The sequence below is a fragment of the Macrotis lagotis genome, chromosome 1 (genome assembly GCF_037893015.1).
Source record: "Macrotis lagotis isolate mMagLag1 chromosome 1, bilby.v1.9.chrom.fasta, whole genome shotgun sequence".
NCBI classification, from domain to species: domain Eukaryota; kingdom Metazoa; phylum Chordata; class Mammalia; order Peramelemorphia; family Peramelidae; genus Macrotis; species Macrotis lagotis.
This window is the reverse complement of record NC_133658.1, coordinates 909613079-909637417: the sequence shown is the minus strand read 5'-3', so window position 1 is coordinate 909637417 and position 24339 is coordinate 909613079. Positions and strand designations below refer to the sequence as shown.

At 39.2% G+C, this 24339-nt stretch overlaps 1 protein-coding gene across 2 annotated transcripts; it reads left to right on the top strand.

Annotated features, from left to right (window-relative positions):
• Window positions 1–8442: 8442 nt before the first annotated feature.
• LOC141509736 (myeloid cell surface antigen CD33-like) lies at window positions 8443–17776 on the top strand. Of its 2 annotated transcripts, none has more exons than XM_074219485.1 (6): window positions 8443–8682; window positions 8835–9206; window positions 9630–9914; window positions 10707–10812; window positions 11533–11626; window positions 17493–17776. In XM_074219485.1, the coding sequence occupies exons 1-6, from the start codon at window positions 8637–8639 to the stop codon at window positions 17622–17624; spliced, it is 1035 nt and encodes a 344-aa protein (XP_074075586.1). In that variant the 5' UTR covers window positions 8443–8636; the 3' UTR covers window positions 17625–17776. The 2 variants fall into 2 exon arrangements, with proteins under 2 accessions (XP_074075586.1, XP_074075585.1); XM_074219484.1 differs by having other exon boundaries at window positions 14223–17567.
• Window positions 17777–24339: the final 6563 nt, after the last annotated feature.

Genomic DNA, 24339 nt, shown 5'->3' with positions numbered 1-24339 from the left:
TAATACACTGTTGGTGGAGCTGTAAACTGAGAGCAATTTGGAATTATGCCCAAAGGGTAATAAAAATGTGCATATCTTTTGATCCAGTAATACCACTATTGGGTCTATATCCTGAAGAGATCATGAAAAAGGGTAAAAAAATCTCACATGTACAAAAGTATTCGTAGCAGTTCTGTTCTGTAGTAGCAAAGAATTGAAAATTGAGGGGGTGTCCATGAACTGGGGAATGGCTAAACAAATTGTTGTATATGATGGAACACTATTGTTCTATTAGAAATCAGGATGGGTGGGATTTCAGAGAAGCTTGGAAAGACTTTCCTGAATTGATGCTGAGTGAGATGAGCAAAACGAGAACATTGTATATCTTAACAACAATGAATGGTGATGGATTTGCTCACTCGATCAGTGAAATAATCAGGGACAACTTAGGGGGATCTGTGATGGAAAATATCATCAGTATCCAGAGACAGATCTGTGGAGTTGAATGAAGACCAAAGATTATTATCCTCAATTAAAAAAAAGTTGTCTTAAGTATTTCATAATTTTGATGTCCCTAATATTTTCTTTCTTCCTTGAGGATATATTTTTTCTCTCAACACTTTCAATACTGTTCTATGCCTTCTATAGGAAAGGAAAGAGCAAAGGGAGGAAAGGGAAAAATTGCAAAATTCAAAACCTTGCAAAAAATGATTGGTAGAAAATACTATTGTATATAATTGGAAAACAAATAAACAGCTAGGTGCTGCAATGAATAGAGTACCAGGACTGGAGTCAGGAAGACTCGTTTTTGTGACTTCAAACTTAGCCTCCTACAAAGTAATAACTTTTTGACTCTCAGCAAGTCACTTAACCCTCTTTGCCTCACTTTCCTCATCTGGAAAATGAGCTGGAGAAAGAAATGGCAAACTATTAAAGTATTTTTTGCCAAGAAAAGCCCAAATGGGATGACATGACTGAAAAATGACTCAACATCTTTTTTTTTCCAAGGCAATGGGGTTAAGTGGCCTGCCCAAGGCCTCACAGCTAGGTAATGATTAGGTGTCTGGGGTCACATTTGAACTCAGGGACTCCAGACTCCAGGGCCAGTGCTCCATCCACTGTGTCATCTCGTTGCCCCAACTCAACAACATCTTGCTAAATCTCTGACTATAACAAACAAGGAAAAGAACTTTCTGTTAAATTTAATAAAAAGGAGGGCTCACATACATGTCTAATTATGTTTCCATATATGTGCATACTTTCTTCGTTAATCAAATCAAATTGATTTAAAGACATTTCTGAATCAAAGTGGCTTCTTGCCATCTTATCTTTTTCTAATAGGCAATAATTATGTGAATCTCTGTGGAGAGGAAAATTGAAAATTTAAACAGGGGAGGAACTTTAGTCTATTTTTGATATCTCATTTTCCAGAGAGGGAAACAGAGGAAAAGTCAAGAGACATTTATTAAATATCTACAGTGTGTTCAGGGCTAGGAATATGAAAAAGAGGGGAAATGGCAAGGGAGGGGGAAAATCCCTGTTTTTAAGTAGCTCAAAATTTAATGATGAAGACAGTAATTGATCAACAATGTCCAAACAAGGTATATATGGGGTAAACTGGAGATGTCAGACAGAAGGTTATCTCTCTCTTTTTTTTTTTGAAAGGCAATGGGGTACTAAGTGGCTTGCCCAAGGCCACACAGCTAGGTAATTATTTAGTGTCTGAGGTCACATTTGAACTCAGGACCTCCTGACTCCAGGGCCAGTGCTCTATCCACTGCTCCCCTAGCCGCCCAAGAAGGTTATCTTTATGATGTGGACATAATTATGCCTGCTAAAACAGCCTCAAAGCCACACACCTTTCGTAGACCTCAAAATACTATAGAAATAAAAGTTTCTCTCATGCTCAGTACTTTGGCAACAAAGATTCCCTCATAAAGTGGGCATTGTCCTTGAGGAGGATTGTGGAACATTGTTAATGAAGTCATTAAATAATACAACATATTGTAGAATAACAAATTACTTCTGGAAAGCAATTTGGAATTATGCAACACATTAAGTGACTTAAATATACAAACCTTTTGACCCAGAGATTTTACCAGTGGGCATAGGACCCAAGGACATCATTGATAAGAAGAAAAGCTCCACATACATCAAAATACTGATAGCAACCTATCTTTTGTTATCAAAAGACTGGAGAGAAAGAAGAAAAAAGAAAGACGTGGTTTTATTGAGGGGCTAAAGAAATGGTGGTACATGATATAAGGAAATATTGTTCAACTGTAAGAAATTAAGAAACTGCTGAATTCTGAAAAACATGTGAAAACTTATATGAACTGATTCAAAATGATGTATAGTTAAGAAAAGACAGGAAAATGATGTGAAGGGTGTCTCAAAAGTCTTAGTGAAGTTTTGAACTTAAAACTTTTTTGAGAAACTGTATACAAAATATTCAAAAATGTCATGAAAAGAACAACCCCTAGCAAACAATTGAAAATTGGGTATTTCATGTGATTTCTTGAACAAGTAAGGCCCCTGGAGAAATCACAGGAGAAAGACACTTGCCCCCACTCTTTTTCAGGGGTTGATTGGTTCTTGTCTTTTATTGAAGAAGACCAAAATGACATCAAAAGGTTGGAGTCAAATTACAGTGTGCCCCACTGGAGTTGATTAGACCAATATGAGTTTAGAATGCTCTACCACAGGATAGGCACAGAGTCCAGCCCACCTGGGCTGGGTCCTCTATACTTAACACATCTCACATTTGAGTTGCTTCAATTCTGCCTTGCTTATAGACCACAGCACCTTCTTTGATGAAGGCACATCATTCTGGGTGGTCCTGTGCCAATGTCTCCCATGCTGAACAATCAATTCCAAAGATCTTAAGAGAAGTATTCGGGGTATCCCTGTATTGCTTCTTGTAACTCACTGCACTTGCCTTGTGTGAGCTTTCTATAAAATGGTCTTTTTGGCAAACAGAAATATGGACTTTGTGATCAGTCCATCGTAGTTGTCCTCCCTGTATTAACATTTGAATGCTTGGCAATTTAGCTTGAGAAAGAACCTCAGTTACTGGTATCTTCTCCTGACAGATGATCTTCAAAATATTCCTAAGACAATATAAAGAAAATGATTCCATTCCCTGGCATGGTGCTGAGAGACTGCCCAGGTTTCACAGGCATACAAGTTGGTCCACACAATAGTTCTGTGGATCTTAGGTTTGTTAGTTTAATACCTCTTCTCTCTTACTCTTTCTATTGGAACTTCCCAAATACTGAACTGGCTCTAGCAATATGTGAGTCAGCCTCATTATCAATGTGTTTTTCTCTGGAAAGTATACTGTCAAAATAAGAGACTTTATCCACAGTATTCAAAACTTCTCCTTTTGCTCTAATCATATATATATATATATATATATATATATATATATATATATATATATATATGTGTGTGTGTGTATATATATATATATATATATATATATAAAACCATATATATATTGTTATATATATGACCATTCCACATATGGATGATGGTTAATGAACCATCTATGCTTTCTTGGTGTTAATTGTTAGGTCAAAATTGGCACAAGTAGCAGGGAATCAATCCATCCTTTGTTGCATCTCACCTTCAGAGACTGCACTGAGGTACAATCATCTTCAAACAGAAGATCCTGCACCAACACCCCCTCCACTTGGGTCTTGACTTCTAGTCTTTTGAAGTTGAAGAATTCACCAACAATGTAGTAGCTGACTTTGAGGCCATGTTCATCCTCAGTGAATGTGTCTGATCATATGACTGCAAACATCATGCTAAAAAGTATGGGAGTAAGGACACAGCCTTGTTTCACTCTATTAGTGACCAGGAAGTCACAAGAAGTCACAAGGTTCTATTCAGAACCTGAGCAAGCATGTCATTATAAAATTTGGGTGCAATATTGATGAACTCTGGGCAACCAAATTTTGACATAATTTTCCATAAACCCTCATGACTGACAGTATCGAAGACCTTCCTTGGTCAGATCTACAAATGTTGTATACAGACCTCTGTTCTGAAATTGTTGGAAAGTAAACACCATATTGACTGTGCCTTGATCCTTAAGTCACACTGGCTCTCAGGAAGGTGACCAATTTCCGGGTGAAGGATCAGACTATTGAGAAGGACTCTGGCAAGAATTTTACCAGTAATGACTGACAGAGAAATACCCGGTGATTATCACGGGACAATCTAATTCCTTTTACCTAAATAGAGATGGACGATGGAGGCATCCTTGAACTCTTGGGGGATAATCTCTTCATGCCATGTAACCTGCAAAATTTCAGTTTTTGTATAAGCAATGGACCCCGCACCTTATAAATCTCAAATGGAATAGATTCAGCACCAGGTGCTTTGCCACTTGAAAGGAACCTAATGACATCCAAAATCTCTTCTTCAGTTGAAACCTCAGCTAGGGACACATTAACTTCAACTTGAGGTAATGGTCAATGCACTGTTTGATGGTGATCTGTTAAGAACTCTGGAAATGTTCAGTCCATATGATCACATCCCTATCATTAAGCAATGTGGTTCCATCCACATTGAGTAGCTGAAATAAATCGTATGTCTATGGCTCATAAATAACCTTCAGGGTATCATAAAAGCATTTTGGATTGTTACTATCTGCAGAAAACTGAATTTCATCTGCAGGGATAGGTTTTCATCGGCTATGGAACAGAATACAGAATGTCATACTTTTTCCAATGAGATGAACGATTTTTTAAAATTAATTTTATGTTTAATTTATAGAATTAACAAACATTTCCATAACAATACAATACAATGATTACAGGGACAGTGGATAGAGTACTGGCCCTGAGTTCAAATTTGACCTCAGACACTTAATAATTGCCTAGCTGTGTGACCTTGGGTAAGTCACTCTTTACCCTATTGCCTTAAATAAAAAAATAAATAAACATTTTAAAATGATTACAAATGAAACTGCAACTCTACTATGCACAACTTGCTATGCCTTTCAAATATACAACAAAATTATCATATAATTATTTTTCTTCCAACTCCCCTCCCCTTTGCTCTAGAGACGGCTACCATTAGATACAAATAAATTTATCACTTCTTTCTTTGAATAATGTCTTCATATGCCTTTTATAGTTAATTTTTGCATTTATAATAATCAAAATAACTTATTCTTTCAAAAGTGATTCTTAAAACAACATTGCTGTTACTAGATACAATGTTCTCTTAGCTCTTTTCATTTCACTCTTGGCTATTTCATGCAAGTCTTTCCATGTTTTCTAAATTTATGGAGCACATAATTTCTTATAACATAGTAGTATTCCATCAAACCCATATACCAACAACATGTTCAGCCAGTCCAAAATCGAAAGGGAAATTTCCAGTTCTTTTCCATCACAAAGAAAGCTGTTGCAGACATTTTAGTACCTAAAAGTTTCTTTTCTTTTTTCCCTAATTCTAGGCCAAATAGTAGTATTTCTAGATCAAAAAGGTATAGATAGTTTTATAACTCTTTAGGTACAATTTCCGATTGTTCTCCAAAAATGGTTGGATCAATTCACAATTCCATCAACAATGAATTAGTGTCCTTATTTTTCCACATATCCTCCAATATTTGCACTTTCCCCTTCATCATTTTAGTCATCTTGGTAGATGTAAAATGATACTTCAATGTGGTCTTAATTTGTATTTCTCTCATCAATAATTATTTAGAGCATCTTCTCATATGATTAAAATTATAGATTATTTTGATTTCTTCATTGGAAAACTGCCCTTCATAACCTTTGACCATTTATCAATTGGGGAATGACTCATATTCTGGTATATTTGGCAAAGTTCTTTATATATATTTAAGATATGAGACCTTTGATAAACTTTCTGTAAATTTTCTTCTCAATTTTCTGCTTTCCCTCGGATCTTGGCTATAATTGTTTTTATTTGAATAAAAAGTTTTTAATTTGTTGTAATCAAAAATATTTTACATGGTTAACCAAGTTTTTACTGAGCAGTCTTTAACTTGGGTGTGACAGAGCAGTCCAGGGAAAGAGTACAAACCAAGCACTCTGATTTATTAATTACTTGCTTTGCAAGGAACTTATTCCCAAATCATGGGATTACTTCTTTTCCCCAGGACTTCCACCTTGTTGAAGTTTGGGCATGCATTTTGAGAACTTGAATGACCTTCCCAGAACAAACCAACCATGCAGGACAATACAACAATTATATCACTTGTATCCATCCAATTAGAGTCCTGTGGGAATAGCTAGGTTGTACAGTACAGAACAGAACAAGGCTAACCATTTCACTTGACAGGCAAAAAAAATCAGAACTTGTCAAAAGTAAAACAAATTACTATTTTTTTCCCACAGTTTCCCAGGCCCAGAGCCTGCTTCTGAAAAGAATCTCTAGAAACCAAATTAAATTCATTACATATACCATATAATATAAAATTATAATTCCCTTGATAACACCCAACTTTGCTATGTCTTGGTTATGCATAAATTGTTCACCTCTCTATAAGTCTGATAAGTAATATGCTCTGTGTTCCTCTCATTTTCCCCTGTAAAATCTCTTTAAGTCTATGCCATAATATTCATTTTGACCTTATCTTGGTAAATCTAAGATATTGGTTTAAGCCCCAGTTTCTGCCATTCTGCTTTTCAGTTTTCCAACAATTTTACCAAATAATGAATTCCTATCCTTGTCAAATATAAGGCTGCTTTTGTTTATTTGCTGCTGTAAATTGCATGTCTACTCTATTCCATTGATCTACCTTTTGGTTTCTTAGCCAGCACCAGATAGCTTTGATAATCACTGTCTTATAATCTACCTTAAGATCATGTACTGATAAACCTTCTTCCTTTAATTTTTTTTTCATTATTTCCTTTGATATTCTTGAATTGTTGGTTTTCCAAATGATTTTATTTTTATTTTTTCTAATTCAGTAAAAAAGATATGGTAATTTAACTGTCATGGCATTGAATATATGAATTAGTTTGGGTAAAATTATCATTGTTATATTGATCTTATCTACTCATGAACAATTAATATTTCTCCATTTATTTAAATCTGATTTTATCTATATGAAATGGTTATCATAATTTTATTTACATTTGATTTTAAATGAGTTTTTTAACTATTTTTTGCAGAATTTTTTTAGTGGCATATAGAAATGCTGATGACTTATGTGGATTTACTTTATATCCTGCTTCTTTGCTAAAATCAATTGTTTTAACTAACTTTTTAGTTGTCTTTTGGGCATTTTCCATCTATATCATCATATCATCTGATTTTTTTAAATTGATTTTGCCCATTTCTTTTTTTGCTCTTCTTTCCCTTCTTTTCTTTTTTCAAGAAAACAATCCCTTGTCCTAAGGAAGAACTCTGAGAGAAAAAGGAGGAATATAGGAGGAAATTGAATCAATATAAAAACAAAAAACTATCCAATATATTTTAATGAAATGGGAATTACTGTCATTATCATAAGGAGTCTATAATGAGGCTTTGGAGACTTCAAGAAGGGTCAAAGATTGAGATCCTCACTGTAAGACAGAAATTGATAAGTGGGGACATGCCACAAGAGAGGGAGTAGGCAAAAAGGACCTATAAGGGTGTGGTTAGGTAGCAAGGGGCAAGTAGGTGGCATAGTAGATAGGATTCTGGGCATGGAGTTGAGAATCCCTGAGTTCAACTTCAGCCTCAGACACTTATTAGTTGAGTGATCCTGGGCAACCTGTTTGCCTCAGTTTCCTTATTTGTAAAATGAGTTAAAGAGAGAAATGACAAACCTCAAGAAAGAAATGGCAAACTCCAATCTCTTTCCAAGAAAACCTCAAAGGTGGTCATGAAGAGTCAGACATGATTCCAAAATGAATAAATGATAACAAGTTTGATAACAGCACTGGAGCAACGAAGAGCTCAGAGGTATAATCTTGGGTCCTCAGGTGCCCAACTTCTTTTTTTTTTTTGACAAGGCAAATGGGGTTAAGTGACTTGCCCAAGGTCACACAGCTAGGTAATTATTAAGTGTCTGAGGCCGGATTTGAACTCAGGTCCTCCTGACTCCAGGGCTGGTGCTCTATCCACTGAGTCACCTAGCTGCCCCAGGTGCCCAACTTCTGATGAGAAAAGAGTTCTTTGAACAACAGTCCACTGAGGGGTAGCTAGTTGGCACAGTGAATAGAGCACTGGCCCTGGAGTCAGGACCTAAGTTCAAATCAGACCTCAGACACTTAACAATTACCTAGCTGTGTGACCTTGGGCAAGTCACTTAATCCCACTGCCTTAAAAACAAAAACAAAAACAAATTTTAAAAAAATCCACTGAGTACCAGGAACCAGAGATGGAGGAAGTGCTATTCACTCCCCTCCCCGCCCCCAGTTCCATCCTTCAGACCATCTTCCTTTCCCATAGATCTGACTTCCCTCTTTTAAGCTAGTGGTTTCCATTGGGGCCCTCTATTCTGAGGATGAACAGAAGGGAAAAGGTATCAGACTCCCTGATGTTCTCAGAAGTCCCTCTCCTTTCTCCAGTTCTGATATGCCTCTTCTTTTCTGCCTGGAATTCTTTCTTCCAGAAAGCTTTGTGAATGGCCAGAGGCTGTCCCCCTGGATTGCTCTGATCTCCTCTGATCCCTTCATCTCACTATGAACCTCCTCCTCCTCCTGCTGCTGCAGCTCCAGTTCTGGGAGGGTAAGTGGGGGCAGACTCATAATGAAAGGGAGTCAGAGAGAGATTGGAGATTCTGAAAGATAAATTGGTGGTGAATCATTGGAGGGTTGTGGGTGGACTGGGGATGATTGGATGGAGAAAAACAAAGCAGCTGAGTCTTTCTCTTTTCCTAGGCTCCTTTTCTCAGGAGTATCAAGAGTTTGGGCTTTGTGTTGAGAAGACACTGATTGTGCAGGAGGATCTATGTGTCTTCATCCCCTGCTCTTTCTACTACTCCCAGAAATACAAGAATAACAACATAGGTCATGGATACTGGTACCATGAGGAATCATTAGACAAACCAGTTGCCACCAATGACCCCAAAAGTGCTATTCAGTCCTGGGCCAAGGGTCGATTCAACTTTATCGGGAACCCTCAAATGGACAACTGCTCCCTGAGAATTAATGGAGTCAAAAAACAAGATCAAGGGGATTATGAGTTCCGTATAGAAAAGGGAAAACTAAAATACAGTTACAGAAATGACAGAGTATCCCTCCAGGTGAAGGGTGAGTTCTTTATCCCATGGAATTGTTTAGGGTGATGAAAAGACCAGGAAAGAAGTCAATTTGGGAAGCCAGGGAAGGACAGGCTGGTGAGACATGAAGGACAATTTCAAGGACCTTGGCTGGAAAGATATATGTTGATTCTTTCTATAAAGAATATGATCCTAGGCAGGGGTGAGCACTTCAGCTTCTGGGCATCAAGGATAGAGGTGAGAAGGGGGTCTTCATAGATGTATCAAAGAAACAAACACTCTACTAAGAGGGCTTGTTCTTGTGGTACAAAAACATTATGGGTTGCATATGATATGAAGACACTGGGGATGGAAAGATAAGAGTCAGAGAATAAGGCACCCCAAGGCCATCACCTGACTGTTCACTTTGGGGTGGGGGGGACCATTCTTCCTTCCATCTCCCTCTCTCCTCCAGATCTGACCCAGAAGTTAAAGGTCCACATACTAAAGATCTTGGAACCCAGTCAACAGGTGACCTTGGCCTGTATGGTTCCTGGGGTCTGCAGCAATGAGACACCTATCACTTTCCTTTGGAATGGGACTGACCTTTCTTTCCAAAGACAAGCTTTACCAAATACCAATTCCTCCAGAATCCTGGACACCTTCCAGGCACAGGAAAACGGCCCTAATCTTACCTGTTTGGTGACATTCCCAGAAGTCACAAGGAAGACAGGGAGAGTTGTCCACCTCAGGTTTCATGGTGAGTTTGGGGAGAGGGTGCTCACTAGACATCTGGTTTGCTCAGGGGAAGGAAAGTTAGAGAGGAAGACTAGACCCAGACAAAACTAGGTTCTTGAGTTCAGAGACTAGAGAGGGAGTTGAATCCATGAGAAGATTGCTCCTTGGGGATCCTCCATTTTCTTTTCTGGGTGGCATTGAAGGAGTCGGTCTCATTAATCTCCGGACTAACTCACTAGTCTCACCTATCAAGCCAATTTGTATTTATTCTTGATAGACTTTGTATCAAAAGTATGTGAAGCTTTTGAAATACAAAATGCAGAAAAAAATAGTCCCTGTCTTCAAGGAGTTGGCAGTCCAAGGGGAAAGCCAGCTTGCTAACCACTAGGCACAAATTATACAGTGGATAAACAAGAGATAGCTAATCGGGTAAAGGTAAAGAAACAAACAAAAAGAAAAAACATTAAGGCCTTCAAAACACTTCCTGAAGAAAGAAGATAGAGTTGTAACTGGGACTTAAAGGAATCCAAGGAAGTCAATGGCTGGAAATGAGGAGGAAGTGAGTTCTAAATATGGAGGGGGGGAACAAGGGTGGGGGAACAGCATCGAAAATGGTGATGGAGGACAGATGGAGTGGATTATTTGGGGGACAGCAGTCTGGATAGAGTGACAGTGGAGAATAAGGTACAAAGAGATACTTGATATAAAACAGCATAATTCCTGGGGCCTTTGGTGGAGGTGGGGGGAGGGAAGAAAGAGGCTGAAGAAGGAACCATGGAGAGTCTAGCTCCTTGCCGATTGTGTACATCCTTAGATATCAGCCCATGGAATTCCAGTCTCTTTTTGGAAACAATGATTCAAGGACTCCTAGTTCTATTCATTTTCCTTGCTCTGTTCTTCATTTGCCTGGTGATTTGTCGGTGAGTTTTCAGCTTAGAAACCTGAGTGGGAGGCCTTCGAATATGGGAGATGGAGTGTCAGACCATGGGGAAAGTGGGGCTTAGAATGAGGAATTTCAGAGCTGGGAGGGCCCTTAGAACAGGAGATGTCAATGCTGGGAGGGATCTTTGAACAGGGAATGGCAGAACGGAGGGGTCTTAGAGCAGGGATTGGTAGCATTGAAAGCATCTAAGAATGGGAAATATAGTAGCTAATAATATTCTTGGAACACAATATAAGAGCTGGGAAAGTTCTTAGAGTGGAAAAATATCAAAACTGGAAGGGGCTTTAGGACAAAGACTGCTTTAGTTTGAGGAAGAAAAGAGGGGGGAAAAGCATTTATTAAGAGGTTATAAGAGGTTCTGAGTGCTTTACCAATATTATCTCATCTGTTCTCCTAACAAATAGGGATGGGGGAATAGATGCTACTATTTTACAGTTGAGGAAACTGAGGCAAGCAGAGGTTAAGTGACTTGCTCAGGGTCATGCAGCAAGTAGTGTCTGAAGTCAAATTTGGACTTAGATCTTTCTAACTTAAGGTCTTGGGCTCTATCCACTGCACCACTTAGTCACCTCATATAAAACATTGAACATAGACTGTAGAAAAAAAAAATGTGAAAGGAACTTAGAAGGTCATAACTGGAAGGGACTTTAAATGTCATATAAAATGTTCATAACCAAGCATGGTGGTCCTTTCTCAGAATACAAATGCTGAGGAGAAAACAATCAGAGGAAGATATGAGGATTTCCAAGTCTGAGATCAGCACCATTGAGGTCTCCAATGGAATCCCACTGGTGAGTTACCCCAGACTCTTGATCCCCATCCTCAATCAACAACACCATATAACCCCTGGATAAATAGAAAGGATTGGGAAGAAAGAATTCTCATCCCCATCCACACCAGTGGGGGTGGGCTTCCAGTATGATAGGGGTTATAATTTTTCCATCCTTGAATAGTTTAGTCTAGTTGGCAAGATAGCACCTTCCAACCATTGTCCAAAAACACATGAATGATCATATTGTAGACGTGTTGATAATTAGCCTCATTAAGTTGACCCTAACTCTTGGAGTTTTTAGGTGCAGAGGCAATTCCTTATCTAAGGAACCAGGTGGGGAAAGACAGAATATCTAACTTGGTAGAGAAGCACCAGCTAATAAAAGATGAGAAAATGGATTCTGAGTAGGTGACTTCGCCTAGGGCAATGATTCGGTTTCATTCATCAAATATTTATTAACACATGTGCAGATGTCAAGTGCTAGAGGAGATGAAAAGTTTCCATAAATTTGATACCTGTCCTCATAATACTTACAATCTAGCTAGGGAGGGGGATAGAAATATAACTGCTATATACATATATATATATATATACATATATATATATATATATATATCAATACTACTTTGAAACTTATGGGACACAGGACTACATGAGATGAGAGGATAAAGATTGTCGCTAACTAGTGTGCCTAGGAAAGATACCTATCAGAGTTGGCATGAGTGAACTTTAAAATGGAGTAGAAATTCATCAGATGGAAAACAAGGTGAGGAAAATGGGAGATGGGAGGAGAATAATAAAGACTGACCTGAGAACAAGCTGAAGAAACAAAGAGATTGGGCTATGTGCTAGGGATAATAAGTAATGACATTTGGCTGGAGTTTAGAGTGCTTTGAGAAAAATAATGGGATTTGGAGGTGAAAAGATAGGATTAATGTGGATGACCTAGAACCCCAGACTAACAAATCTGAATTTTACAGGAGGGACAATAGGGAGATACTGAAGATTTTTTTTTCAGTAGGAGAGTGACATGTCTGTGTATAAGGAAAGATTATCATGGTAACCAGTAGAGGATAAATTGGAGGGAGAAGAGAACCAAGACTAAAAGATCTATTAGGCAAATGCAATAGTTGTGGCATAACAGAGACTTCAGTGGCCATCTGGTTCAACTGGAAACTTCAATACAAGACAGCCTAAAATTCTTAGTGCAGTTTCAAACTGTTAAAGCTAACCCTATATGACCACTTGCAAAACCAGGGCTAAAACAAAGATTTCTGACTTTATATTATAACAGAGTAGCATAGAGAAGAAAGGAAGGAATTAGTCTAAGATTCATCCTGAAAGATATTTTGCAGAAAGACAGAGAATCCATCCTAAAAAATAGGATTTAAAGCTAGAAGAAATCTTGGGCATATTCTATTGAAGCATCTAATTTGACAGCTTGAAGGAACTGAGATCCAGAGAATGAAATTAATTTACCCAAAGTCTCAAAGCTTTTAATGTCGCTGAGTCAAAATTTGAATATAGATCCTCTTGATTCCAAATTGCTTTTTCCACTATACCATAATGAATGGAAATTGAATCAAGTGAGAGTTTTGTAGGAAGGAGGGCTATATAAGAATGTTTGTAAGCAGTAGGGAAGCAAGCAATCAAATTAGATCAAAGATTAATGAGAGGGAGGGGATGGAAAGAGGGCAATCTATTGTGGAGATGGAAGAGGATGGAATAGGATCTCTTGTACATATAGAAGGAGTTTACCTTGGCAAGGTGGCGGGTGAACTTTTACTATAAGACAAAGGTAAAAGAGATGAGAGCGGAAAGAAGGAATCTAAGTAATGTGAGATGAGGAGGGAAGAGAAGGGAAATCTTGGCAAATGACCTCAATATCTTCAGTGAAACATGAGATGAGGTCATCAGTTAACAGTGAAGGCAGGTTAGGAAGGAGTGAAAAAATCTGGGATTTTTCATTTCATTTATGAGGGGAATGATGACTTGAGTGAGGAGGAATAAAAGGATTATCTTGCCCAGTTGGAATTATGTAACACAAATTTGCAGTGGACTCAGTCAACCTGGTGTCCTTTGACTTTCTCTATCTTCAGTAAATTATGAGTAGAAATTAAGGAAGTAGACGAGAGTAAACTAAGGATGTGGCTTGGCAAGACATAATTGGTGTTGGGATAAATGGCTAAAAGACTTTGGGTCATAGGATAATGTTAAATTAGGTCATCCATAGGTTACAACTAGGAAAAGGGAGCAGCTAGGTGGCATGATGGGTAGAGCACTGACCCTGGAGTCAGGAGGATCTGAGTTCAAATTTGATCTCAAACATTTAATAATCACCTGGCTGTGTGACCATGGGCAAGTCACCTAACCCCATTGCCTTGCAAAAGCTAAAAAAAAAAAAAAGACTAGGGAAGAGAGGAGAAAGTAACCACTGAGACACCCAGTAGAACAAAGGACAGAAGATTGGTGTTGGAAAAAAATATTAGAACATGGAACCTAGAATATCAAAGCAGAAAGGCAAGGTAGAACAGAGACAAGAAGTTTAAAATCTAGATACAACCTAGGGTCACCATCTCTTCCCCAAATTCCCTTGACCTTTCTCTGTCTCACAGGATCAACATGAGAATTCTGGGCAGCATGCCAATCCAGAAATTCCTCCCCAAATTGTTCAGATCCCCTCACAGAAGGATGAAGGCGAGGTGCAATATGCCTCTATCTCCTTGAAAGCCCAGAAACCCCAGGAGATCTACAGTCAAGAAGATACCAATATTGAGTATTCAGATGTCAAATTCCAATGAGGAGACTGGAAGAAGGGTGAAGGGGATGATGAATAGTCATCATTGAGATTAGAGATAATCTGTAGCTGTTACTTTAAGAAAGATGTTAGTGATGTTGCCAGATGATATCTATTGAATCCATAAACAGACATTTATCTATCTTAGGCACTATGGGGGATATGGGAAAGGCTAAAGCAAGGTCTTCCATGATCTTATACAATGAATAAGCAGGAAAAAACTAATGAGAGAATATAGAATGCAAAGACTGAAAGGCTCCATGGTCCACATATCTAACTAATCCTTATTTTCTCATTTCAGTCCCACGTGATCAACTTCCTACTAGACTTCTCCATCTTAGTATTGCTTAGCTATCTCAAGCTCGGAATGCATAAAACAAACATAATTATCTATTCTCTGTCCCTCACAAATCTTTGACCTTGCCTAATTTAGTAGATCTCTTCCTTCTCCTCCTTCCTTCCTAATGCCCACTACAATCCAATTAGTAGCCAAGTCTTATCCATTCTATTCCCACATCTCTTGCATCTGTTCCTTGTGTTTCCCTCATTTGGCCTCTGCCTTAATTCAGGAAGTGGCCCATCTTGCCTAGATGGATATAATGGCCTCGTAACTGGTGCCTCTTTTTGAGTTTCTCCTGTCTCCAGTCTATTTGCCCATATACACACACACGCACACATACACACACACACACACACACACACACACACACACATGCACACACCACACACACCACACACACATGCACACACCACACACACATGCACACACCACACACACATGCACACACCACACACCACATACACACACACCACACACACACACACACATACACCACTGCCAACTTGATGATCCTAAAATACAGAACTATGTTATCCTACTACTCAAAAGCCTCTAGCTCCTTCTACCCTCTAATGGAGAATATAGACTTCTTCACCTTGCATTTAAAAGTCCTCCAATCTTGTCTCTCACCCATCCCTCTTATCTTATCTCTTATTACTTCCTTTCAATCACTGTCCATTTCTTTCAAATTGGTTTGCAAGCTGTTCCTCTACCACTCTCCTTTTTTTTTACAAACATTCCTTTATATAGAAAATGAAATGTTTTCTCACTATTAACTCAGAGACACCTTCTAAGGAAGGCATTTTCTGAGCTCCCCAGCTACTAACTTTTTCTCTCTTTTGAAATTACTTTATATTATATAACCTTTGTGCTTACTTACTTCAGGGTCATCCCCCCCCCCCCCCCAGTAAGATAGAATTTCCTTGAGGGCAGGAACTCTGTCTTTGTCACTGTATTGCTAGCACCTATCCTATAGTAGGGTCTTAATAAATATTTATTGAATTAAACCGGATTGAATAGTATTTATAAACCTTGGAGATTATTTGGTCATACTTTAGTTTGTAGATAAGGAGATAATGCTCAAAGAGATAAAGTCACTTGCTTTTGATGTCAAAATCAGGCATCCCGACTCTGAATCCACCACTCTCTCCAAAAACCAAGCTGTTTCTCATTGCTGATCAGTTATCACTTCACTTTATATTTTTCATTTTTAGATCGTAGCAAAATCTCCAGGGTTTCCGGGTTTAGCCTTATTCTAATAGAAAGGTTAGTTTTCCTAAAACTAGAGTATTAGACCTGGAGTGAGGTAGACCTGAACTCTGATCCTGTCCTAGACTCACTACATGCAAGTCTCATCATTTCTCTAAGCATCAATTCTCTTATCTGTAAAATATGAGTAATACCCTCAATAATTACCTCCCAAAATGCCATATGTAACACACCATAGATTAATATGAATTTTCTTTTTTTTTTTCCTTTTTCTTTCTGGGGTGGGGAAGCATTAAAAATGACTATGCTCAGGTACTTGAGAATCTTTCAGTTGAGCTATTGGTTATTCAGGAACAAGGACAGCCTCTTAGAGTCCTTTTACCAGTCGGAAATGTTCTTGAAGAAGACAAACATTAAGGGTCCTGGCCTAGAAGTAAATAGATCTGGATTTTATCAGTCCATGTTATGCATTTATATGTTAAAAACAGCAGCTCATGATTTCAGGTTACAAAACAAAGACAAGTTTGAAATATGTATCTTAGGTTAGTTATCTTTTAGAAACTCGTGGTTGTTATTCAGTTAATTCAGTCAAGTCTGACTTTATGACTCCATTTGGAGTTTTCTTGGCATAGATACTGCAGTGGTTTACCATTTCCTTCTCCAATTCATTTTATAGATAAGGAAACTGAGGCAAACAGGCTCAAGTGACTTGACCAGGGTCGCACCTGATGACAAATATTCACACCACAAATACAAGTCTCAAAAAATTCTTGAAAATTCTGCAAATGAAATGTATGGCAACTGTAGCAGAATTGTTGTCTCTGGCTCATAAAATATAATGTGGATCCATCCAAATCCAAGAACAATGTTTTAGTTAGATGTTGCACTACTCATCTTCGCAAAAATATATAAAATGGAGACTTTTCAAAATATAGTGTACTAGAAAGAAGGACAGGACAAGATAGATTATAATCCCCATCTTTTTTTTTTTTTTAGATTTTTGCAAGGCAAACAGGGTTAAGTGGCTTGCCCAAAGCCACACAGCTAGGTAATTATTAAGTGTCTGAAGTCACATTTGAACTCAGGTACTCCTGACTCCAGGGTTGGTGTTCTATTCACTGTACCACCCAGCCACCCCAATCCCCATCTTCTTGAATGTTGTTGGACTGTTCTGAAAAATGTCACCAATAAGTCTACAAAAGATAAGCTTACATTTTACTATTCATTTGATCACAAAATGATCTTTTATTCACCTGGGAAATAGTCTTCAGAAAATATTAAAAATAATAAAGCAAGATAGAGTCATTCTCAGGGCTGAATTATCTGAATTAGAACTATCTGAATTCTATCAAAAAACTGAAAAGAATGAGATGAGACAATAATAATGGCAATGATATGTTCATTAGTTAACAATAACAAATGTAATGATAAGCAAAAAATTTCTAATTCATGTCAAGGAAAGACAGAGCCTGAAGGCTTCAAAACTGAATCTAGATATCCCATTAAACTACTTAATAATGGCAATATCTACTCTTTCAGATAAGAGACATGAAGCATAGAGATGTTGAGCAGAAAGCTGTGGTTCAATGTGTTAAGAGACTTACTAGCATCCTGAAATCAAAGTTGAATGGAAATGTGGGTGTGGAATATTTAATTTACCAGAAAACATAATTGATGCAAGGGTTGTTTTCCTGAAAGAAAAGACAAAGTATGAAGAAATTAACACCTATAAAATATCAGCTATCATATTTACTTTGAAACTGGAAAATGGAGATTTTGAAAGTGTCCTAATAAAAACTTATGCAATATTGATGAAACAAAGCCCATAATTCCTAGGCTACTTCATGTACCCAAAAGAGAAAGAAAATTAACAGTTATTCTTAATGCACAGGAAAAAACAGCATTAAAAACTACAGAAATACTTTTGGTATATGTTGTGTGTGTGTTTGTGTGTGTGTGTGTGTGTGTGTGTGTGTGTGAGAGAGAGAGAGAGAGAGAGAGAGAGAGAGAGAGAGAGAGAGAGAGAGGAGGGGGGGAGGGAGAGGGAGAAAGGGAGAGGTAATGTTGAGGTTTATGACAACAATTGAGGAATAGGTCATTGCCACTACAAATTTTGAAAGTGTTACCTTTAGGCTTCCTTGTCTTAGTGATCACTGTAAATTATATAAATGGTAGAAACTGTGCAACACATCACCACAGATTGTACAACTTTAGTGCCTACTGAACCCCCAGCAATATATGATCTGCTGGCAGGAATTATGCATCAGAAGCTTACGATTTTTCATGACCTCTTAGACATCAAATTCCCATTCTATAAATGCAAAGCACAGAGTATCAGTAGGAACTCTAGCACTGAATCAGATCATTATCCTAAATATAGCATTGATCCATAAACACTTAAGAACCACATTTTAAATAAGTACTGCCATACCAAATACTCATAACCATGAAGCTTTCTGGAACTAAAAAGACTTCAAAATATAGAGACTTAGCAAAAGAAATTAAAATCATGTGGGAACAGAATGAGGTCCATATTATCCTTGCCATCATATCTTCAACTGGCATTTTGCAGAATACATTTTTAGTGAGCCTGCAGAAAATGAATTTATTTCTTCATCCATTTATTCAACTACAAAAAAAAAAACAGGGATTTTTTTTTAAATCCACTAAGTATAAAAGCATAATAGCAGAATGGTAATTTGCCCTAGGATTGTTTCTATGTAAAATCAATTTTAAATAATTGGAATGTGAGGGTAATAAAAGCCACCAGCACCATACCCTCAAAGTTCATTGTTCATGTCATGAGGAGGGAGACAATGACCAAGTAGGTGGATTTCAGCCTAGGTGATATCTATGCCCTGAGATACAATGGCAGCTCTGAAGGTCAAGGAGAAATGCTTTTTTAAGGTAAATTGCACTCTGGCAACTCAAGTGATATATTATCATGTGGGTCAGAGGGATTCAAGAGCTCCTAAGAGTGACAGAAATAGTCTGCTTCTATTCAGGCCTATCTTACCAATCATCTTAGCATAGAGAATAGAAAAGTGAGTGGTGCCCCTTCATTTTCTCACACCACAAGAAGACAAGATACACTTGGCATGGGGGTGCAATAGATAGTGTGCTAATTCTGTGGTCAGGAAAATCTAAGTTCAAATCCTACCTCAGACATTTACAAGCTATGTGACCTGGGGCAACTTATTTAGCTGTGTCTGCCTCAGTTTCCTTAGCTATCAAATGGAGATAATAATAGCACCACTCTCCTAGCATTGTTGCAAGGATGAAATGAGATAATAGTACCTGGCAAATAATAGTTACTATATAGGGAGCTATTAATATTATTATGAATGATGATAGTGGTGATGAAGAAGATGACAATGGATGATGATGTCTCGGGCACTATATAGGTAGCTATTATTCTGGATGATGGTGGTGATGTGATGATGGTGATGATGAGTATCAGGCACTACACAGGTAGTTATTATTAAGGTTGATGATGATGGTGATGATGGGGATGATGTAGTATCAGTTACCATATAGGTAGCTATTCTTATGGATAATGATAGTGATGGTGGTGATGTTGATAATGATGATGGTGTATCAGGCACTATTATAAATAGTAATTATTATGGATGACGATGATAATGGTGATGATGATTATAATAATGTATCAGGAACTATATAGTTGGCTATTATTTTTTTTTATTTCATTTACTTAAGGCAATGGTGTTAAGTGACTTGCCTAAGGTCACACAGCTAGGTGTCTGAAGTCAAATTTGAACTCAGGTCCTCCTGATTCCAGGGCCAGTGCTCTATCCACTATGCTACCTAGCTGCCCTTATAGGTAGCTATTATTATGGATGATAATGTTGATGGTCATGATGTAGTATCAGTGACTATATAGGTGGCTATTATAAGTAGCTATTATTATGGATGATGATGGTGGTGATGGTGATGATGGTGATGGTAATGATGATGATGCAGTATCTGGCATTATACAGGGTGACTATTATTATGGATGATGGTGGTGATGATGTAGTATCATTCTCTATATAGGCAGCTGTTATTATGGATAATGATGGTAATGATATTAGACACCATATAGATAATTATTTTATGATTAATCAATATTATTATAAACCTGCTGAATCACTAAAGCAGACAAACCATTAGTGGACTCCACACACTCTTTTAATCGACTGATACCTGAATGTTTTAGCATACGCCAGTACAAACTTCCAACACAATCAGAAGCCAATCTTATGAACTGTAGATAAGTAATTCATATTGTTTTTTGTCAATAGCACCTTGAGTCTTGTGTTCCATAACAACCCAGGAAGGGCAATTATATAAAAAAAATTCAGGAAAAAAACTTCATTCCTTGACAAAATTAAATATTAAAATCAAGCAACTACAAAAGTCAGAAGTGGGAGAAACTAAAAAAATCTCAGGTCTTGATTCAAGAAAGACGCCAGAAATTCAACCTAATTATAAAACACAGGACAAAAACATTTTGCAACTGATTTTGAAAGAGGGATAGGCAAACTTAGATTTGAATTCAAAAAAAACCTTCCTTGAATTTGATGAAGCATTTAGTAGATCAATTAAATGAAAAGTTATTAATTTTTGAAAAGCTGATATTTGCTATAACCCTCATGGATCATCATAGCCTCCTACACAGCTTTTTAACATTTAACAGAAGCATACCAAGATTGTTCCAGGAAGACTCATAGTTGGAAATATCAACCATTGCTGAAGAACCTAGTGACAAGGAGCAACTAAGTGCTGCAGTGGAGTCAGGTGAAGCTGAATTCAAATCTAGCCTCTGATACTTCCTGAGCATCAGAAAGGTGATGTGGTTTGTCCAGGAAAACAAAGCTGGCAAGACAGGAGCTGGAAACTGTCTGAATCCAAAGTAAGAATAGGAGTGGGAAAGGACACAAACACAGACTCAGAGAGGGGGCAGAGACAGCTGGATGAAAAAAAGGAAGGAGGAAGGAAGAAGAAGAGAAATGGGGAGGGAGGGAGGGAGACTGGGAAGGAGGATAAAAGAGGAGAGGAGAGGAGAGGAGAGGAGAGGAGAGGAGAGGAGAGGAGAGGAGAGGAGAGGAGAGGAGAGGAGAGGAGAGAAGAGAGGAGAAAGGAGAGAAGAGAGGAGGGGAGGGGAGGGGAGGAGAGAAAGGGAAGGGACAGGAGGGGAGAGGAGATATGGGAGGGAAGAGAGAAGGGATGGAAAGAGAAGGGAAAGGAAGAGAGAGGGGATGGAAAGGGAGGGGAGGAGAGGGGAGGAGAAGAGAAGAGAGGAGGGGAAGGGAGGAAATAGGAGTAGGGGAGGGGATAAGGGGAGAGGGTGAGAGGAGAAGAGGGGAGGGGAGGGGATGAGAGTAGGAGAAGGGAGGGGAGGGGGAATAGATAGATAGATAGACAGACAGACAGACAGACAGACAGACAGACAGACAGACAGACAGACAGATAGATAGATAGATAGATAGATAGATACAAATATATGTAGATAAAGGTACAAATATATAGGTTTAGATAAAGATGATGGTATTTGTCTTTTATTTTCAAAGAAATCTATGACATCAGGGAGATAATGTCATGATAACCAAGTGGCATTGAATTTAAGTTAAGAGAGCTAAGTCTCTAGCCTCACACTTTCTCCTCTGGAGTCATCTGAGTCCAGATGTGAATCAGGACCACTGGAGATGGTCCTGGGTGTGAGGCAATCAAGGTTAAGTGACTTGTCCAAGGTAATATATACCCATAAGTGTCAAGTGCCTCAGTCTATTTTTTAAAATTAGATCTTCTTGACTCACAATGTATTCACAATACTACCTAGAGAGAGAGAGACAGAGACAGAGACAGAGAGACAGACAGAGAGACAGACAGAGAGATAGAGACAGAGAGACAGAGACAGAGAGACAGAGACAGAGAGATAGAGACAGAGAGACAGAGAGACAGACAGAGACAGAGACAGAGAGAGACAGAGAGAGAGACAGAGAGACAGAGACAGAGAGACAGAGACAGAGAGAGACAGAGAGACAGAGACAGAGAACGAGACAGAGACAGAGAGACAGAGAGAGACACAGAACAGAGAGAGACAGAGACAGAGAGAGACAGAGAGACAGAGACAGAGATAGAGAATGAGAGAGACAGAGACAGAGAGACACAGAGAGACACAGAGAACAGAGACAGAGAGACAGAGACAGAGAGACAGAGACAGAGATAGAGAGAGACAGAGACAGAGACAGAGAGAGAGAGAGAGAGAGACAGAGACAGAGAGAGACAGAGAGAGAGAGGGGAGGAGGAGAAAGAGACAGAGAGAGGGAGAGAAAAAGAGGAGAGAGAGAGAGAGAGAGAGAGAGAGAGAGAGAGAGAGAGAGAGAGAGAGCTTATTAGATCCAGATCCTCTGATTTTATCTGTGTAAAGTCTTCCTGGTTAAGAAATGTCCTGTGTCTGTGCAGATCAGACTCTGTGCTGTGGCATGAAAAGGATGAGCTGGGTGGCACAATGGAAAGAGCCCTGAGTCTGGAAACAGGAAGATCTAAGTTCAAATTCAGCCTCAGAGGGGGTTAGCTGTGTGATCCTGGTCAAGTCCCTTAACCTGAGTTAACCTCAATGTCCTTAACTGTAAGGCATTCACCTCTCAGAGGTATGAAAATCAATTGAGATTTTTTTTTTTTTTACAAAAAGACAGTTAGGACAGTACCTCACCCGTGATCATTTCTATATCGATGTTTAACTGTTACTGTGATTATTTAGCATTGCCATTCTAATAGTTTCATTCTAATAGTTCAAGCTTCAGAGATGGCACTTCCCTGACTCCAATATAGATAAAGAGACAGAGAGGAAAACCGAGACAGGTGGATCACACAGCATAACAGCTACAGCTCTGAGGCTGATGCCAGAAGCCTTCACCCTGAAGTTTCCTAGGTAAACCTGGTCAAGTATCTTAACTTCTCCCGACCTTAGACAATTTCCTAGGGTTTACTTCCCAACTCGGAGATCATTTGTATTGTTATGGGTAGAAGGGGACTCTGCATCAGGAACTCTTCAGAATTAGAAGCCCCTTCTGCATGCATATGGGTCTTTAGATAAAAACAACGCCTATTGAATAAGAAATGTGTGAGTCAGAAAGGTGACTTGGTGGATAAAGTTCCAGACCTCAGAATCAGGAAGACCTGAGCTCCATTCTGCCCTGAGGCACTTACCCGCTGTGCAAGCCTCTTGATTGCTGTCTGCCTCAGTTTCCTCATCTGTAAAATGAAGATAATAGGATCAACCTGACAAAGTGTTATAGAAAGGCTAAATCTATTATATATATATATATATATATATATATATATAAGCATATAAATATATATGTGTGTATTTGTGTGTGCGTGTGTGTGTGTGCGTGTGTGGCTATTTATAGAGCTATCTGAGACAGAGACAGTCTGGAATCAGGTTCTGGTTGTAAGGGCATCATGCTCAGTTGTACCCTGGGGAAGCTTCTAAATGAACCTTTTACTCTCTGAAGACTTCAGGATGGGGTATCTCTTCACAATTCACAGAATCTTAGAATTCTGGCGCATTCGAGATAGGAATCTTTGCAGAAGTGTAACAGAGTTCTAAGTACCATGACCTCCAGGTTCAACCCAGACTGTGTAGGAGATCTATGGCCATATGACAGACAGGCCACCCAGGCCTAACAGAGCTGGTGGCCGGCTTGCCAATGGGTCGGTCCATGGGTCCGGAAGATTCTTGTCTGATAGCCCAGCTCAAAGCCGGCCAAGACTCTTGAATAACAAGTCCTGTCGTTTCTTTTCTTGCCAATAACTCCTGAAGGAGCTAGGGGACCTAGTGATGAGGATAGTCAGAGGAGTGGGGAGTGGGGAGGGCCCCAAATAAGCTGATGGCATCCCTCGGGGGCAGCTGGGAGGAGTGCCAGGACTCTTATGGGAGAAGGTTGTGTCAGTGAAGGAGCAAGCCCCCTGGGTCCTTTTGGGGGTCCAGCATGGTGTCACGGGAGTCCCTGGGATTCGGGGAGTGCGGTGAGGCAGGGGCAGGGAAGGGGGGCAGGGTGCCCTGAGTTCTGGGGACCGGGTGAGAGCTGGAAATCTGAAGTTTAAATCCTTGCCGGTGGGGGACCTACAGGACAGGAGACCTGGGTTCTTGCCGGGTCAAGACGCCTGACCCCTGGTCAGTGGGGGGCCTGGGAAACCCGGGTTCTCGTCAGTGCGGGGGGGGGGGGTCTGCAGGAATCAGAACCCCTGAGTTTTTGCCATTTGGGGCCTGAAGCACCTGCCCCGTTGTCAGCGGGGGCCTGGGCCCCCCGGGTCCTCGTCAGTGCGGGATCCACGGGTCCGGACTCCTGGAGCCTGACCAGGGAGGGACCCGCGGGTC

Excerpts from the sequence above, each read along its gene's own strand:
- LOC141509736 (XM_074219484.1), top strand. The coding sequence starts at position 8,637 with ATGAACCTCCTCCTCCTCCTGCTGCTGCAGCTCCAGTTCTGGGAGG. Across the intron at positions 10,813-11,532 it reads ATTTGCCTGGTGATTTGTCG|AATACAAATGCTGAGGAGAA; the intron begins GTGAGTTTTCAG and ends GTCCTTTCTCAG. Across the intron at positions 11,627-14,222 it reads TCTCCAATGGAATCCCACTG|GATCAACATGAGAATTCTGG; the intron begins GTGAGTTACCCC and ends TCTGTCTCACAG.